The sequence below is a fragment of the Paramisgurnus dabryanus genome, chromosome 11 (assembly GCF_030506205.2).
Source record: "Paramisgurnus dabryanus chromosome 11, PD_genome_1.1, whole genome shotgun sequence".
Classification (NCBI taxonomy): domain Eukaryota; kingdom Metazoa; phylum Chordata; class Actinopteri; order Cypriniformes; family Cobitidae; genus Paramisgurnus; species Paramisgurnus dabryanus.
In genome coordinates, this window is record NC_133347.1 from 19,086,564 (window position 1) to 19,106,634 (window position 20,071).

The 20,071-nt window shown below is 38.3% G+C and overlaps 1 protein-coding gene across 1 annotated transcript in view; it reads left to right on the plus strand.

Annotated features, from left to right (window-relative positions):
* hmcn2 (hemicentin 2) overlaps positions 1-20,071 on the plus strand; it is an 83,803-nt gene that overhangs the window by 36,816 nt on the left and 26,916 nt on the right. The window contains exons 20-26 of the mRNA XM_073816235.1: positions 100-212; positions 751-904; positions 2,779-2,938; positions 10,811-10,938; positions 11,228-11,473; positions 13,548-13,631; positions 18,485-18,682. Coding sequence (XP_073672336.1) covers positions 100-212; positions 751-904; positions 2,779-2,938; positions 10,811-10,938; positions 11,228-11,473; positions 13,548-13,631; positions 18,485-18,682 — 1,083 coding nt within the window. The remainder of the gene's footprint in view (positions 1-99; positions 213-750; positions 905-2,778; positions 2,939-10,810; positions 10,939-11,227; positions 11,474-13,547; positions 13,632-18,484; positions 18,683-20,071) is intronic.

Genomic DNA, 20,071 nt, shown 5'->3' on the forward strand with positions numbered 1-20,071 from the left:
TACCTGAATTCCTTGTGAAGTATCTTTAGCTAAGTTCTAATTGTGAACCTCAGGTTGTTAGGTCCACTAAACAGCTGTTATTCTGACCTACTTTGGCAGCCCCTCCCGAAATCAAGTCCGGACCGCTGCACTACACAGCCAATGAGGGCACACCCATCTCCCTGTCCTGTGAAGCAAGTGGGGTCCCTGCACCCACCATCGTCTGGTCCAAGGTACATCACCACGATCGGTTTACTTCAGATCCCCTTTCTCAGTAATGACGCACTTGGCCGTGTCACAATCCTGGTGATGACAGATAGCACTGTGCTAAACAGTGAGCCGGGATGATTTAGCCTAATGGAGGTTAGAGAAGTGCTGATGTCGCCTATTTGTCTTATGATGCATCACTCTCTCAAAGCACCTTTCAAACAAATGTAAGCTCACATCCGCCTGGCTTGGAGCGTCACAGGGAGTACATTTTTCCACCGCTTTGTTTCAGAACACGATAGATGGGGGGCGCGTTGTCCGCTGAAATCACCCGAGGCATGTAAAATGCTATTCTGGTCATGTGAACGTTCTGCTAAAGCTATCTTGCTTTCCGTGCAACAATGGGGTGGGGGTATGTACAGGGAATGCTTAAATCCTGGTAACCTGAGAAGCAGCTTTAGAGGTTTTGTTGGGTTGTGGGGACTTTGAACTGGATTTGGATCCTGAAGACCAACAGCATGTTGCAGGACCTTCTGATTGCCTGCTATCATCTTCTTTCCCCAGGGTCGAGAAACCAGGGTCATGTCAGCACCTCGTGAGGGTCCTGATGGAAGCTTATACATCCCCAGTCCATCAGCGGAAGATGAAGGGGTCTATGTCTGTACTGCCACCAGTGCAGTGGGCTACACCAGCAGAGAGATGCATCTGAGTGTTAACAGTGAGAAATCTCATGAATGATATTTTCAATGCATTTTCTTTCTTCACAGACATTCTACTGCCTACGCAAGTACATGTCAATGTATTTTATTAACCTGATTCCTAAAGGAGGTTGCACACCAGGCGAGAAGAACCGCGTAGCTTAAAATTGAACACATTATTTTTTATGAATATACACACACTGGGGGCATCTGATGGCAGCTGTCTGCTGTGGTTGGACGCCTGCCGCGCCACAGAGTGCCATTCACATAGTTTAATATTAAGGCTTAGTCCACGGGTACATGGGTATTTTTAAACAAGCAAAAACCCAGGGTGTCAACAGAATGCCAAACCAACAAATGGTGATACATCCCCAACCGTAAAGCCATGTTGGCCAATTAGAAGCCCTTGCAGACTCTCGCATCAAGCTACAACGTCACAAGACAAAAACTCACTGGCTACACGACAATGCTTTAACAGAGTTTTTGAAAATCTTCACCTAAGCAGGAGTTTTCATAAAAGTTTGGTTTCACCTGATACTGAGTTGTCATACACACGGCACGGCGCTGCGCTTCTCGCCCGGTATGCGACATCCTTAATAGTCCACTAATACTCAGCTATTACTTTAATGTAATGCCACTTTTCCATTGCATAGTACCCCACGGGTCAGGTTGGGTCAGCTCACTTCACTTTGGCTTGTTTAGCTTTTCCATCGAGTTTAATAAGTAATACTTCAGAGTGGGGGGATTACAGGTGTGTTGTTATATTTGCGCTGCCTACTGCTGTGACATCATACAAGTGAGAGCATTGTTGGAATGATATACGATTTCATACATTCATTTTTTTTCTCAGTTCACCACTAATCGCATTTATCCCATCTGTCTCACATGACGCGCTCCGCTGAGCCTCATTAAAGTTGCAAAAATCCAATGAATGCAGACGTTCGCGTTGCAAATGTGCCGCCACAAACCGCAAGTCTGGAAAACACTGGTATGGTGTTCCTGATTCTCAACCTGTGGATGTTTTTTACAGCTTAACGGAAGTTTGGGAACTTACAACAAAGCACAGATGACAACAGGTTTACTTGAGACAGCGTAAGCACTAGGGTAAAGCTAATCCTGCATTAGGCATGACGCTCGTCACGATTCTTCCAGACCAATCAGTGATCTACATTGTTTTCGCGTCACGTTTTAGTATCAGCTCAGCTCGCTTGGAACCCCAACCGAGGTGGTACTAAAAAAAGAAGTGGGTACTACGTACTGTACCCAGTGGAAAAGCCCTCAAAAAAAGCATAGACCCAAACAGTGAGTGACTATGCAATGAAAAAGTCTGTACAAATAGGACCATACATTTAATGTTACCAAATTTATTTGTGTTCATCCATCAAGCATTGATTGGATGCTTGTTAGTCGGGTAATATTGCTATTTGCTAATAGGCTTTATGCCCAGCTGCACTACTTCTTGAAGTTCAGCCAGCTCCTTGTTTCCTGTCTGCCATTATTGGACAAACTGATTAATCCAGGTGTGCCTGACCTCAGTAGTCACAAACAAACTGATTAATCCAGGTGTGCCTGACCTCAGTAGTCACAATAACAATAATCAGACACACCTGGATTAATCAGTTTGTCCAATAATGGAAGACAGGAAAAAAGGAGCGGGCTGAAGTTCAGGAAGTAGTGCAGCTGGGCATAGAGCCTATTGCTGCAATGTTTTCCTGGACCCCTCCCACCATTTTTTGTGACCGGAAGTAGAGAGAAATCGTTTTTAGGGGGTAAGGAGATTTGTGTTTTTGATTAATGATTATGATTATTTTTTAAATATTGATGCATACAGAAAAGTCAGTTAAAAATATCACAATATTCTGAAAAAAATATCTTAAATCTTCCATTTCAATAGCCAAACCAAGAATTGCTGGCGTTGACGAACCACACACAGTAGTTCAAAAGGCAGCTGAGGTGGGATCAGAGGTCATCCTTCCATGTGAAGTTCACGGAAGTCCTACTCCTATGGTAACTTGGAGCAGAAACGGCCAACCCATTCCTCCTGTCACGGCCTGGTAAGCCTGTTATTATCAATCTATTGATCACACAAATACACTAAAACAGCTTTAATACAGATCTTTCCTAAATGTTCTAATTTAAATCCCCACAATTGTTGAACCATGAGAACAATGCGGGTGCCTTTGTGACGGAGTTTGACTTTATCTAAATATTTACGATCGTTTGTAAAGTCCTTCCTTGTAAAACAATGCAGCAATAGTGCATAATAAATGGCAGAAATATGTCCTCGTTGAGTGATAAATGATTTCTTGCTGTGAGAGAATGGACCCTGATGAGGTGATTTAGCCATCTATAAAAGACTTCAGCTGTGTCAAAATTTACCCCAGCTGACTTTCCTTACCTCATCTCTAACTCCCATAGACAAGAATTAGAGCCAGTTCTGCTTCAACGGAGCCATTGGTGATCTGTTATTGAGTCACATTAGATTTTATCTTCACGGACTGATGCTTTACATTTATTTGGCTTTACTGAAAATAAGATAATCTTGTGTTTTGAGCATTGGATGTTTTAGTGAATTGGGCAACTCCCCTACCTGTATATAGAAATCTTCAGAGGCCATAACTGTTTCAGAAATCCATTGAGAGCCATTGGAATTATAATTTGTCTTTCCTGATTTTTCTGGGGTTTATCAGAACAGAATCAGAGAAGCAAAAGTATAAGTGCACATGTAGAGAAACAGCATAGAGCTGTTTAAACCCCATCATTACTGAAAGTCTTAAGATCTTTGCACATTGGGTTCAAAATAGGAGTGGGCGGATCCAATATTTGGGATCGGGTATCGGGCCGATCTGGACCATTTTTGCTTGATCGGGTATCAGACTAATTTTCGCATCAAGATGGATCATTTTGAGGGGTGTTTTGACATCAGAGCCACTGTACAAGTAAACGCCAAAATCCAGAATAGCATCTGACAAGTTGATCCACATTGTCTCGCAGCACAAATCCAAAGAGATGGAATATAAAAACAGATAGAAAGTGACGTGATTGTCATGTATGTCTGCATCTAACTCATGCCAGTGAATAGTGAACACACACACTCCTTGGAGGAGTGGACAAGCACCTAAGAAACACCTTAGGAAGGTGCCTTGCTCAAGTTAGCTAAGCGATAGCTTGTTGCTATTCATTCGTAGTAAATAGTGCTAACAATACAAGTACTTCATTTTGTTTTGTTTTGTAAGGTTTCTGTGCGTGACGAATTTGTAGGATAACGCTTACGAAATTTCGAAATACAGTGTGCAAAGCTCATTACTGTAACTACCAGTCGGCTAAGGCGAAAGAATCACACGGGGTTGACTGGAAAACAGATGTTGGGTTCATTATGTTGAGGTTGATACATCTGGTTGATGCTTTTTCTCGTACTAGTACCCAAAGGACATGAAAATCACACATAAGATCTTTAATATATTAATTAAAGGTCATCACTGAGATTAATTTGGGGCAAATTGACAATTTTCCTTAAGTCTCTGGTATCGTGAGATATAAAGGCCAGTGATCTCACTCTGGGATCTTTAACTGTGCTCACGCTTGCCGAAATACAAGTCTGTGATTAAGAAAACATTTCAGTACTATATAGACCCTTTTACTGTTTGTACACAATGATGACGTGGCAACGGAAGTAGGGGAGAGTGGGGTAAAGTGAGACATTTTTTACATTTGATCCCCTCTAAGCGAGCTAAAATGATATATCAGTCAAATTTACACATTTCCCATTAATTCAGGATGTTTCCTAGCTATGGAAATTACCAGAATGTATTCAGGACGAAGAGCAGTGAAAATATGATTGTTTTAAAAAACGTGGTCTTGTGTCTCACTTTACCCCAGCTTAGGGGTAAACTGAGACAGACCAGAAAAATCAAGGGGGTAAAGTGAACCAGCTCGGGGTAAACTGATCCACTTACTTTTTACACTCTGAAACTACCATAACAGCACATATTGTAACAGATAAAATCCTGACGGCTAGCTTGACAACCACACATTCCAGAACTAATGTTGGACTAGTAACAGAATCAAGGGGATTGGTCAATTAAGAACATTATTTTTCTAAACACTTGAAAGTACAGTAACTCTGAACCAAAATCAAATACAACATAACATAATTCAAAAGTTATATTTTTTGGCCAGTTTTTGCCTTTATTTAACAGTGAGTTTTGGAGAGGACAGGAAAGTACAGGAAGGAGAGAAGGGTATTGGATCGGCAAATGACCACGAGCCGGGAATCGAACTCCCAGAAAGTGTGAAAGCACCACATGTCGGAGCGCGGCCCACTGTAGACCATTGGCTCCGACAATTCAAATTTTTTAAATTAACATTTAAATGACATATAGAACCAGTTAGATTAGAACGCAGTCTGGGGGTCAGAACAAAGGACCCTTAGAGCCAGCTAGTGTCTGCGGGTCAGCGCAAAAGACAATCAGAACCATCTATCAATATTTCTATCCCTTGCAGCTGCTCTTACTGTGGGTTCACACCAGACGTGAGTTCAACGATTTGTGCAAGTAGATTACATTCAAAGTTAATGCAAAGACACGATCAGACGCATCCTCGCCTGGGGCGATGCGAATGACGCCATATGAGCGGAGCATTTGCAGCGAAAACACGCACTATTCACCTCAAACATGTCTTCGCCCAAGTTGAAAATATTTATCTCGAACGAAAAATTTGCATGACACAATGTTAAATCCCGTGAGTAATCTAGAGTGAATAATGCTACGTACACACCAAATGCGGGGAAGTGCGTTACTTGATCTAGATTACTCGCAGGATTTAACATTGTGTAATGGAATTTTTTGCTCAAGTTGAATATTTTCAAATTGGGCGAAGACATGTTTGCGGCGAATAGCGCGTGTTTTCGTGGAAAACGCGCCACCCATATCACGTCATTCGCATCGCCACATGCGAGGACGTGTCTGATTGCGTCTTTGCATTGACTTTGTATGTAATCTACTTGCGCAAATTGTTGAACTTGTGTCTGGTGTGAACCCACAGTACCATGATGCCTCGCGTTTGGTGTGTACATAGCATTAGAGAATTCTTTTCTTCCTTGACCTAAGCAGCTGCACTCTCCATCTCCTCAAGGGGTGTTTTTCCCCAGGCTGTCTTCCTGGTGTATTGACTAGGCATAATGGTTTTTCTGCAATGTTTATAACATTAAAAATAAAACATATGTAATGTAATATTACATTAAAATATGTTTTAGACTAAACTGTACTTGTGCCTCATGTCTCACTTTACCCCACATCATTTGTCTCACTTTACCCCACCACCACATTTTGGAAAAAAACTCTCTCTCTTGGAAATTCAGGCTAATCTTCAGCTAGCATCAACACAAGGTTTTATATGTTGGTAGTTCATAAACATGTGTGATATAAGTTTTTCTACCTGAATCAATTTGCTTTGGCACAACAGTTGATTAAGTTGACAGCAAGAAAATTTACTTTTACAAGCAAAAAATATATTTTTGTGAAAAAAACATGTCAACCACAGCAGCATGAGGTCCTGTCCTTCATGGCCAAGGGGAAATTTGAGGGGCTTAAAAACATAATGGTCATTGGACCACAAATGTGTTCCGTTGCCTAGATACAGGGGGTGTCTCACTTTACCCGATGTCTCACTTTACCCCACTCTCCCCTATGGCAAGAATCGGCAACATAGACAGAGAGTTATTTTAAAAAGTTGACTTTATCGACTTTTTCAACACAGCTACCAGATCTGTGTACAATAGTGGAGTGCATAGAAGACGTTAGCAGATGCCCAAATATAAAGTGGCCAGATACATATACGTATATTAGTATATTAGTGCAACCAAATGCAACAACCAGACATGTTGATGCTGGGAAACCATTTTAATAAACTTTCTGAGTTGCTAACACGTTAGAACCACTGGGGAGCAACACCACCTCTGTTGCCAAAATGCGCTCGCAGGCTGTTTGATCACGTAAGCTGTAAAAGGGTCTATATTAAAAACTGATCAAAATATGCTATTCACATCAAAGCTCTATACTCTTACTGTTTATTGTTTCATTTGTGTTTTTTTTGTTTCTTTTATAGAATTTTTCAGAGAAACACCTGAGAAAAAATTTGTACTTGTAAGAAGTGTAACTAAGACAACATTATCTCATGGAAAGTCGTGTTATAGTCTCGAAAAATGTTCTTGTGTCATTTTATGTATTGTTTTCTATTTTTTTTTCCTATTTTTAAATAATTGTCGCTTGGGGTTGGGGTTAGATTTGGGTTAGGATGTACTTAGTATGTATTGGTTTCTACATGTTTTTCTTCTGCTTTTAAAACTATTCTCGCCTGGAGTTGGGGTTATAGTTGGGGTTTGGATGTCTAAAAATGTAACAGAAAGTGATTCTAACCCCAACCCCAAGCGATGGTAAGAAAATAGAAAAAAAAAACAATAAGAAAACAATACATAAAATGACACGAAAAAGAAAGTCATGCAACAGACACGAAAAACTATTTAGAGAAATTTGTGCGACTGACACGAAACTGTATGTTTAACACAGACAAGGTATGTCCGTCAGTTGAAGGCAATAAACTTGATAGCACTGGCAACAGGAACGGTATTATAAGCATGCTGCGTATTTTTAGATGTCTGAGATTTGTGATAGCATTAGATGGAAGGATGCAGTGGACAGGTATTGCAGTGATGTAAGGGTGACAGTCATAGCATTAGGTAATGTAGTATTTCTGTAAAAGTGGGGAATTACTGGAATGGCGAGGTAGTGTAGAATAGCAATGCGATGTGTGAAATGTGTATGTTTTGACTGATAGTCACAGAGGAAGAAGTGCAGCCTGCGTAATGTAAAAGTCTCCAGGAGCTTCCTGTCTCATAAAACAGCATGTTGACGTCTCCGTCTGCTTGACGAGAATAACACACCACTGCAGACACATCTGCCACACAGGAAAAAGGATTGTGTGTGGAAAGTGTGTTTCATGTAGAACAGGAATGCCTTAGGGATGTTGGAGGGCACCAGTGCTTTAACCTTTATGAGGTTTGGGTTTTAACTGAGTCTGATGTATTTTTACATGTTCTTTGACTATGCAGGTTGGGAAGATTTGTCGTATTGTGCCTTTTCAGTAGTTAAAAAAAATCTTATCTTTGGTTTCGATAATTTTTTTTTTGTTAAACTGACACTGCTTAGCATTGTTTGTCAGGTATGGACATGTCAGACAGTTTAATTCAAAGCAACTTTCAGTGCATTTAATCTATACATTTCTTTTTTGAGTATGTTTTCCTTGGGATCGAACATATTGACTTTGATTAACACAATGCTTCAGGAACAAAAATGAATGAATAATAACATTCAAAATAACGTATTTATTCCAATAAAATGATTTTTGACTTTAACTCTTTCCCCGCCATTGACGAGATATCTCGTCAATTAACTCTTTCACCGCCAGCGTTTTTCATTATTTTCACCAAAGTTTAATGCCTTCCAGAAAATGTTCTTTTTTAAATATATAAACACACAATATACCAAATGAAAGAACAGACCCTCTGCTTCCGGGCAATACTTCCGGGTTTAAAAAGTTGCGGAAGGGTGGATAATAGCGGTATTGCGGAAAGACGGAAAATCTCGTAATTGGCGGGGAAGCGTTTTCTCTTAATTGACGAGATATCTCGTCAATGGCGGGGAAAGAGTTAAAAGAAAACGCTTCCCCGCCAATGACGAGATTTTCCGTCTTTCCGCAATACCGCTATTATCCCTTTTACCCTTTTTAAACCCGGAAGTATTGCCCTATGGCAAGCGGCTGCATGTCCGTGTCCGTTTTAAAGATCGCTCTGAATGGGATCTCTATGAAAAGTCCGTCACAAAAATGGAATTATCTCTGCTTTTTGCTCAAAATGTGGTGTTTTTGCAGAAACCTACCCATATTCAAAAGCTGATTGCAAAAGAACCACTGAAGGTAGGATGAAACGGTTTTTTTGTTTGAAAGCAGAGGGTCTGTTCTTTCATTTGGTATATTGTATGTTTATATATTTAAAGAAGAACATTTTCTGGAAGGCATTAAACTTTGGTAAAAAACATGAAAAACGCTGGCGCTGGCTGGCAACTTTTTTTTAAAACGCTGGTGAAAGAGTTAAAATCGATGGAGGATCTTCCAACTTTGCTTTGCATTTTGCAAATGTTTGTAGTTTATATTTTTTTATATATATCTGATTGATTTTTCAACACTTATAATTTAATGATGTATGCGATCTTATACTGAAACATTACAATAAAGGCTGTTTTTAAATGCAGATCAGTTTTTTATTCCCTTTTCTTTTTCTTTCTAAATCTCCCCTCCTCACTACGATAGTAACTCATGGTCCATCTTTGCAAGTATGCACATGTGTTTCTAAGGAGGAAAATGATGTGTCTTTCTGATGGGTCCATCTGTTCACAAGTACGCTAATGTCATCTTACTTTGTGTTTGTTTGAATTTGAGCTGATCTGTGTTTGTTTCTGCTGGAAACTGTAGACATTGATGACTGATATCATATAAACGTTACATCAGGGCAATTTCCAAAAGGCCTGATAACTGCATCGTCTTCCAAGCAAAGGTCAAAATGACCATTAGGCCCTGTGTCCACCGGAAGGTTTTTTCTTGCGGCCGGAGTATATTTTCAATGGCTTCCAATGGAAGTGCCATGCTTTCAGCAGCTCTTTCTATGCTTAGCTTTGAGCACAGAGAGTTGCAAAATATTTAGCTTTAGGAACCCTGCTGCCCTGTGTCAGTGTGGGTTTACTCTGGGTACTCCGGTTTCCTCCAACAGGCCAAAAACATGCAAGTTGGGTGAATCGGAGATGCTAAATTGTGTGGATCAACTTGGGTATGCCACAGATGCTGGAATGGCGTGAAGAATAAATAAAGAAAGGAAGAATGCTGAGCTTGACAATGTCATTGTGAATTGTCAAGTTGGCCGCCACAAAGCCTTGTTAAAAAGAAATGATAAATAAATCAGTCAAAGCTGTCTCTTCAGAGCTGTTGCTTACAACTGTAAATAATTACATTAATATGAAACAGCATTTTTTATTGCGTTATTTTGTGCGACTGTAATAGCGTTTAGCCTAAATCTTGTTTTCTGTCAACCATGCATGGCGGTCTAGATACATGGCGCTTTTAAATTGTTTGCTGTGATTGTGATTCTGGTGTAAATATATCTGTGTAAGATTGAAAAGTTTCGTGCAACATTTGCTGCTCCAGATGGAGCTTCTGTCCAGCTTCTTCAAACAGGACACGTTCTTGCATACCAACACAGTGAGATGGAACAGAATGCAAGAGTGCCTCTCAAGACGTGCTTTTTAAAGTTAAACGTCTTTTCAATTGAAGTGATGTCTTGAAAGTAAACAGCATGTTACTCGGTATAAACAATTTTACATAAAGACAGCACAGACGGAGACAGAAACGCATCCTAACTCGTGGGAATGGCCTATTAACTCTTCCATGTGGAGGAAAAACCAAATTACTTTCAGAATTATATCAATTTATGAGAAATGATTCATGGGCCAGGTGGAACCAATCTCTGTTCTGGATCTTAGTCCGTTAATTGGTAGCTTCAGCGATAATCCATATGTGCTGGGATTGTCAGTGATGGAGAAGTTAGTTCCATATGGGATTTAGTGAATATAGGAACCCTTGTAGCTTCCTTTCAGACTTAGTTGTATTTGTATATCAGATTAGTTGTCATAATAAAGTTGCTAAGCGAAATTATTAAGACCAGCTGATTTTATCGATTGGTGTCAGTTTCCAATTAGAAACTTGCTCATGTGCATGAACAAATGACCACATGCTCATGTGCGCCACAATGCAACTATAGACGTGTGTTTACTTAAAAGCAAGAATCATCACAATCTGATTTTAAACTTTCTCTCACACAGGTTTACAGTTTTGTCGTCTGGTTCTTTGAAGATTAGCGATGTCAGGCTAATAGACAGTAAATTCTACACCTGTTCTGCTGCTAACCCAGCTGGAAATGTCTCACTTACCTACAATTTACAAGTACAAGGTACAATCTAATAGCCTTGAGATTTATCTGCATACATTTTAAAGGAGAAGATTTATCTTTGCACCACAGTACTTTTTGCAGGCTGTGTAAAAATTTAATGGCAGTGATGTTAACAGATTGTTTACCTGATACTCCAAAAAACTTTGAAGAACGCATTTAAAAGATGCATGTTAAAAAACCATGATGTAAATGTTTTGCATTTTGTATCTTTTTTTGTATATTTAGTAATAATAAATAGTTTTAAATAATAAAGAAAGCAGACTTTTAAATATCCATCTTATCTTAACAGCTAAACCAAGAATTCAACCAGCACCTACTTCTCTTAAGGCTCTCATTGGACAGACGGTGGTGTTACCTTGTGTGGTTCAAGGAGAGCCAAGTCCTCAGATCAGCTGGCTTCATAATGGACTTCTTGTGAGCAATGACAGAATGCTGAAGATTCAAGCAGTCCAGCAATCAGACAGCGGTACTTACAGTTGTGTAGCCAGAAACAGTGCTGGAGAAGATACCATAAAGATTGTACTGCAAGTGTTAGGTACAGTATATCTGGTCATTCATTTGTGTGAAAACTGTGAATATTATAAGTATTATCTCTTTTATCTCGTCAATTAAGAGAAATTTTTTTCCTGCCAATGACGCTTTCCTGTTGAGTTTTTACGGTAATCTGTAATTCAGTGCAAAAAATAACTTTCTTACTTAGTATTTTTGTCTTTGTTTTTCAGTAGAAATATCTAAAAGTTCTTAAATCAAGATGTTTTTTCTTGAAGAGCAAAATGACAAAAATTATACAATTTAAAACAAGCAAAAATATCTGCCAATGGGGTGAAAAATGTTTGTCTTAAACACTTAATTTAAGCAAAATTTTCTCACCCCATTGGCAGATATTTTTACTGGTTTAAAGCATAAATTCACTTTAATTGTATAATTTTTGTATAAAAACTAGACTTTCTCTTGGGTCAATTTCGTCAACAAGAAAATACATCTTGATTTAAGAATTTTTTGTTTTCTTACTGAAAATAAGACAAAAAAACTAAAGTCATTTTTTGCAGTGTTCTGCTATTATCCACTAGATCCACTCTTACCCAATTTATAAAAAACTGAAGCAAAAACGAAATGTATTTAATTTTAAACTCTGTGTATGTTTTGATAATCGTTCTGAATCAGATCTCTAGCAAAATTCCTTTACAAAAATGCAATTATTTCAGCTTTTTGCTCAAAATTTGGTATTTTTGAATAAACCTACCCATATTCAAGAGAATATAAAAAGAGAACAAATGAAGATAGGATAAGATGTTTTTTCCCCATTTTTGTTTGTTTGAAAGCAAGGGGTCTGTTCCTCCATTTGATATATTTTTGTGTTTATATATTTATAGAAGAAAATTTTTCCTGGAAGGCATTTTGTGGAACTCTTGTAAAAATCACAAATGCTGGCTGGCAACTAAAAAAAAGGCTGTCAGGGAATGAGTTAACAAGGCAACTAATCAGTTGGCCTAATAAACTGTTAAATAAATGACGTTGTCATTTTGTATACTAGATACTAGATCTTTTGTAATTATAGGCCACCATCCCGTATGCCACTTTTTTGCATGTACTACACTGTAAAAAAAATTCTGTAGAAATTACAGTATTACTGGGAATTACTGGCAACTAGCTGCCAGTAACTTACTGTGGATTTTAGATTTATGTTATTTACTGGCAACAGATTGTTCTAAGTTAAATGAACATGAAACATTTTCAGTCTTTATCTTCTACAGTACGTTACTGGCAACCAGCTGCATAATTACAGCACATTTTTTACCATGTACTCTGGATTTACCTTAAGACTGCTTTGCTTTAATCAAGGTTGCCAGACAGAATTGCTTTTAAAAATTACCAAAAAAATATAGCCCAATTGCATTGCAAGGAGGGTTTTCTGGTAAAAAATCTCAGTTTTTGGCATGGTTCATCTGCTAAAATTCCCATTCCCAGAGCTAAATATCACATACTTGGAATTGCTTCAACCTGTGGACATGAAAAACAGCCCGCAGCAACGGTATTAAAGTAGCTTAATTCCGTGGGAAAACCGCAGACTTTGCAAACCTGGCTACAATGCAAAATTGTGAAATCCGAAAAGAAATTTATTTGAATTTAATTGAATGAAATCAAATATTCCTCTGCATTGAAATGTCAGTGTAAATACTCAGTACATTTGCCACATTTTTACAACCCCATGTAGTGTATAAATATTTGATAACATAAAATATAATTACTGTAGAAGCTAAACAAATGTCACTCTGTCTGTAAAAATACGGTTAAAGTAATTTTTTGTGATTTACTGTTTTCTGCATAAAATCATCCTACATAATATAAAAACCATTCTGTAAAAATACAATTTTGATTTTGACTGAGTAAGGTCATGTCAAAGTTTAAAGTCAATGTAAAATATAACTTTGATCTTCCTAATTACATGATGAGCCTTTAGACGCGGTGAAGGTTCATCACAAAGGTTTAACATTACAAGTGTAAATGGTCACAAATTACATATCCCAATGTTGCTCTGTTCACCCTGTAGCTGACCTTCAGCTTTGGACCTTTAATGTTAACCCTGTGATCTGTGTGTGTGGTTACAGAGCCCCCTTTTTTCGAGACAAATGGAGAGACCATCATTGAGAGCGTGGCCAACAAAGAAGTGATCATTCCTTGCCCTGCACGAGGTAGGTCACATAGGGATGGATGGGGAGAGGAACCCCTGCTGAGAAGATCAGCATATGTTGTTGTTTATGCTAGTGCTCAGCTTGAGGCTTTAGTATCCCCAACTCTCCCTTTAAACTTGTTGACTCTAGAATACATCATTTGTTAAACAGCTTAACAGCTAAGTTTAGTTGGTCAACAGCATGACTATGCCCCTCACCTAACTGTTATGAGCAAAGCTCACATATTTACATCGATATAAAATACAGTACTTGCTAGGGGGTGAACTTATAAAAAAGACATTCTGTGTCTAAATGAACCATGAAATATAATACTGAATGAGATACTTTGCTCAGAGTGATACAGCTTCAGCACCATTGTGAACAGTGTAGCTCATCCTGCCATGAAAAGCGCCGTCTCAGTGTCTTCGGGAGCCCTGTTTTCCATTTCCCTCCAACTAGCACCAGATGGTCTCTTTTCTCATCTCAGCCTCATCCTGGCTGCTGTAATTGTCTGTTTCTCTTCTGGTTTGGTAACACTTTACTCAGGTTGAATCAACAGCTCTTGTTGCATAAACAGACTTGGAGAGGGGAAGGTGTTGTGTGTGATTTTGTGATTGTGACACTATCTGCTAATGTACGTATCGTATCCTATATGCCATGAGATGATAGGTGTTGTTGTGATGGAAACGTGCCATGGCAACCCTGCATGAGTTGCAGTTCTGACATGATGAATGTGTTTCGTGACTGCGTGTGTGTGTGTGTGTGTGTATGAAGTGCTATATGGTGCAGCTGTAACTTTACTTTTCTGCCTCTGAGGACCACATCTGCTTTTCTGCACAAGAGGGCCCACTGGGATAGGAATCTTAATTGGGGCCGCTGCAGGGCGAGGGGAGTGAGAGTGCAGGGGGAGAAAGTGTTTGATGGGTCTTGTTTGCAGCAAGATAAGAGATGACCCTCAATAGGGCTGGGAATTAGCAGGGACCAGTTGATATATCAAACTAATATCTGGGTTATAATATGATAATAATAAAATAGGCTTTATACTGAACATCACATGAAAAAAACTGAATGGCAGGTCTTAGCGTATCTACTTTTTGTTGAAAGTGTCTACAGCTGTATGAACTGACAGTTTTCTTTGGATTTTAAGGAAATCAGCAAAAATAGCTAAGGGTTTTTTATTTTAGTTTTTAAATCTATTTTAATATCACAATTTCAGTGACAAGAAGAAATATAAAACACTTTTAGATAACAATTTTCATATTCAATTGACACCGGTTATGCTCATCTTTGGTGGCTCATTTGAAGGCATCTTCAGTAAAATAGCTCTACCAGAAGACCTGAACCACAAGCGATATAATCTGTTTTACAAAATATGAACGTTTGCTGCACATAACCCCTATTCTTTATATGTGACCCGTACAAATAAGTGGGAATGTGCACGGTGTAATTTTGAGCTACATGCAAAAGAAGCAGGAAAAAAAATCATTATTTGTATGTTTTCTGAGAAGTGTACCTTTAAATGTTTTCTAAAACAAAGGATGTGTGTCTATCAGAACACTTTAAAAAATAATTTGCTGCCTAAAATGTACAAGTCATTTTTAATTTACTATTATTTATCTTGATTAGAGATTAGTTGCTATAACTACAGATGAGTTGTTATAACTTATAAAATTAAGTTGACTCTTTTTTAACTATATTTTATAAGTTGTAGCAACTCTTCTCTTGTCAAGATAATTAATAGTAAGTTGAAATTACTTGTAAATTTTAGGCAGCGAAAATTTTTTTCCGGACTATAGGTCTCTCCGTAGGAGAAGTCGCATTATGCTGTGTTCACACCAGCCGCGGTAGAGGCGGCAAGCTAGGGTGATTTACAAGTTAAGTCAATGCAAAGACACGTTTAGGCATCATGTGGCGCAGGACACTCGGTAGGCGCGGCGCGAATGGCGCGGAACGAATTGAGCGTTGCCGCGAGAAATGAGCGAGTAGAAAAATCTGAACTTCTATGGATTTCCGCGCCGCGTTTACCAATCAGGACCTTGCTGTAGTAGGGACGTGATTACAGGAAGTGAGCTGAGTCTCAGCAGAGTCGCAGACGCCCCTCCCATGACGCGAATTTCCGCGTGAATGTCTCGAATGACTAGAACTTCACACGCGGCTTTCACATGCGAATGAAGGGAGTAAACTCAAATGTTCAAGCATCCAACTACGCGCATTTTTGTCGCCTCTACCGCGGCTGGTGTAAATGCAGCATTAGTCAAAAATGTGTTTAAAGAGGAAAAAACATATATAAGTCCCTCTGGACTATATGTTGCATTTATTTAGAAAACGATTTCACAAAATCCAAGCCCAAGAACAGACATTTAATCTGGAATGGCAAGTTATTTAACTAAACAATAGCACACAGAACAGCAGGCTGAATAGGTGTCCGTACATTAACGTAACATTACCATTTATTCACCAAATGCATTAGCATATCGAACATACCTGGGAGGCTGAATAGGCTAAATTAACACGACAAGCCATATAAAGTTCAAAATGGTCCCAAAGTCATTCCACGTCACTGAATCCATTGAATTACATAAATACAGGAGCAGCATAGAGCGGACTCTCGCAGCTGTAGACGGTAATGGTTTCTCTTGGTTCATATGAATTAATTCTGACACATCAGTTGCACCTGACTATAAAGCGCAGTACCAGCCAATCTATGAAAAATGTGTGACTTATAGTCCGAAAAAGATGGTAATAGTAAGTTGACATGACTTGTAAATCTGAGTTGATTTAACAAAAAATGTAAGGTAGCAAAGATTTTTTACAGTGAAGCAAGAGTTATTAAAAGCGATAAGATGATGTCCATAGCACATTCTGAGTATATTTTGGTCTAATAGAAATAATTCAGTATTCGTTGAACTAAAGCTAAAGTATGTTAAGTGAATACTGATAGCATTGCTCTAATGGTGGCTACTGTATTTGTCGCAAAGTGATGTGAAAAATTTCACTAAAAATGTATTTTTTGGCACAAGTGTACTGGCATGGGTAAACAATTACATTACTTTAAAAAAATTATTTTTTCCCAGGGCCTGTTCTGTTTCGAATCAGAAAATTGCAGTTAAGTGTCAAGTCATCCTATTCATTTGCATTGAATTGCTTTAGGTTTTTTTGTGGTATTCTAGTGCATCTAATTGTGTTGTTATGGTGACTAATGTTTCAGTCTGGCTAAGACATCGGTGTAGCACATATTAAGGGGTATGCAAGAGAATATGACTGAAAAAATTATAAACAAAAAATGCAATGCCAATCATCAAAAGGCTTAAATTTACAATAAAGATCACAATTCACAGACAGTAAAGTTCCAACCTAAACTCAACCTCTGGTATTACAGATTCATATGAGATTCAAATGTAATGTGTAAGCAGTAAGGTACCAGACGCTGTGGTCTGCTTCATCGTACCTAACAAAGCTCTTCAGCCGTGTGATTTTTAATGTTTGATAGAATAGATAATAAATGTAAAAAACTTTCAATTTTCGGTGGCACAGATTTCACATTTGAACAGCTATAACTCCTTCTCCAATAATAATTAATCCAAAGCATGCAGTGTTTGTTTGGGACTCCACTAGAAGGCAATCCTTCACAAACCAATCCAATATATTAGCACTGTCTTACATTGAAAGACATGGCCGCACCCTCAAAAATCAGAATAGTTATAAACAGTATATTATCATGCTCACACAAAACATATTTAGCACACGCATCATTTGAAGTATTGTAAGTGGGATTCCTGAAAAATAAACTGCTCCTAATGTAATCCTGTTATGTCAACATTGCCAGCTGTGCACATCGTTCCTTAAGTCACGAAAACGATAAATCCAAACATTATGACTATAAACATCTGCTCTGTAAGTTCTGATTGTCTTATGACTGAACTGGGATAGTTCACTGTAAAATGAAAAAATTGTTTAAAATCTATGTGGCTTTCTTTCTCCCATCGAAGACAAAAGGAGATGTCAGGATGTTAGCTAACTCTACTTGTCAAATGGGTAGCAGTGCTCTTGGTGAAACCGCACACAAATAAACACTTGGCCAAATGGCTTTTGCAGGCGGTTTAAGAGTTGATTGTAAACATGTACAAGGTTGACCCTTGCCCTGTCACCCCCTGAGGAAAACTTATTGGAAGATATGTTTCAAAGCTCAAGGGAATGGATCCAATTTATGTTTCCTTTAGGAATTTTGACTCATTGGAAAAATTGAAACAAATGAGATGGTTGTTGACAAGGTACTGTAAGAGTATGAAGCTATAAAGTTTGCATAGCAAAGCTGTAAGTAGTTTAATTTCTAAAACTTTATTAAAAGCACATCGAGAAAGTCTTATTCTCAAGAGAAAAATCTGACACTTAAGCAACATTCTCTGTTTAATCTAATTTCTGCAATTTGTAGACATGACTACAATATTAATGAGATTTGTGTTCCCATGGGTTAAATCTATACTAAGAGATCTGAAGGCTGGATACGAACCCATTGATGTATTTAAACTCTTATTTGTGTCCTAGAGTCTCTTGATTTTGCTATAAATCTAGATCTAAGGGTTAGTTGATCAGTTCTTCTGATATACTGTGTCTCGCATTTTAACTCGGTAAATGTACAGTAACCTCGAAGTATTGTTTGACAGGAAGCCGATCTTCTTTTTTGATCCATTTGCTGGCATCCTCTCGTCTCTGCTCTTTGTTGTCTGGCTGTCAGATGTATAGGTTTCTGGTCTGTTTCTTAAGCTCTGGAGATGTGCTTTAATGTGCCTTGGGAATTTTGATACTGTCTCTCCTGATCCATGTCTGCACCTTCACACGTTTCTTTCTTTCTCTGGCTCTTTTCATCTGGCAAGGATCTCCACCTCCTTGGATGCGATGGTTCAAAAACGGCCTTGAGATCCATATGGAGCAATCTGAACATGGTGTGTCTGCAGCTGAAGATGGCTCGCTGCTGATTGGCTCAGCTTCAGCCAGTCACAGCGGAGATTTTAAGTGTGTGGCCACTAATGAAGCAGGCTCTGTGGAAAGGAAGACCAGGCTAAAGGTCAATGGTGAGATTCTTGCATCATTTCCAAATTTTCCAAAAATGAAGAAGGTTTAAAGGATTTTAAAAGGATGTAAAGTACAATAAACACTAAAAATGAAGAGCACAGATGCTAAAGCCGTTAAACGTCACCACCAATAATTATAATGATAAAAACAAAATGTCCTCAACACGTAGTATGCCTTTATCAAATACTTCCGTTTCACTTAATCCCGGCCTCAAACCATTCCAGACCAGGGTTTCCCGCAGAAAATGTGTTAGTTAAGATGGTAGGGTATCCCAGCTTAGGTGGGCCGCCCGAACTGAAAAGTGCTGCGGGAAACCCTGCATACTGGTTTGTTGGCGAAATCTTTTTTGTCTTTTCATGACAATTTTTCAAAAGTGCACAGAAGAAGAATTGGATGAAACCTGGCACACGAACGTCAAGGTGCAAGACTTTTTTAAAGTTATATTTTTTAAGGACTTTATTTAGACAGGTAGTAGACAGATGACAGGAAAGTGCTGGAGATAGGGGAGCAGGATCGGCAAAAGACCCGCAGAGACAGGAATTGAACTCGAGTCACCGTTGCGCACTGCCGCTATATGTCGGCACACTAACCCCAGGGTATTGACGCAGACTAGTTAAATTTGGTTTCCCAAATATGTAAGGATATTGACCACATTTTTTAGCTTTTTACCTTTATAAGAACTTTTTAGCATGTACTTAGAGGATTTTGCAGAGACAGACAAATTTATTAAATACCAATGAAATAACTTAAATGACATTTGTACAAATAAAATTCCAAGGTACCTCCCTGCATTATTTGACAGAAAACTTCATCAAATACAACAACTCAAAAACAAAAAGCAAAAAATTTCACGTATCTCTGGAAAGGTGGAATTCTTGTGATTCAAATAATGTAAACCGTTTTAAGATACAATCAACACAGCAGGAACAATTTGTGTCCTTTTTAGGCATTTTTTAGCCTTTTTCAGGAATTTTAAGGGGTTGATAACTTTTTCATTCCCATAAAAGTGAAATTAATGAACCTAAATATAAGAGCCTCATAAAAATGCTCTTTCACAAGAAAACATGTCAGATGCATGTCAATCCTCAAATATTTTTGCTGCCTTCATTTTATCGAAAGTGGCTCTATCAACTAGCTGTATAGTTATTTTTCCTTTTATAATTTATGTCTTGACTACAATGACTAGTGAAGAACTGTTGAAAAAAGCGAAAACTTTTTCAATTATATTTTCATATATATTTTTTTTTCAGTAAAAGTTCTCCATGCATCTTATATGGTAGAATTTATATACATTTTCAGTGATAAAAGTCAAAGCATTTATTTTTATGTTCTGCAAATGAGGAAATCTTGAATTATGCTGAATGATTTCCATGTCTCTCCAAATGTAG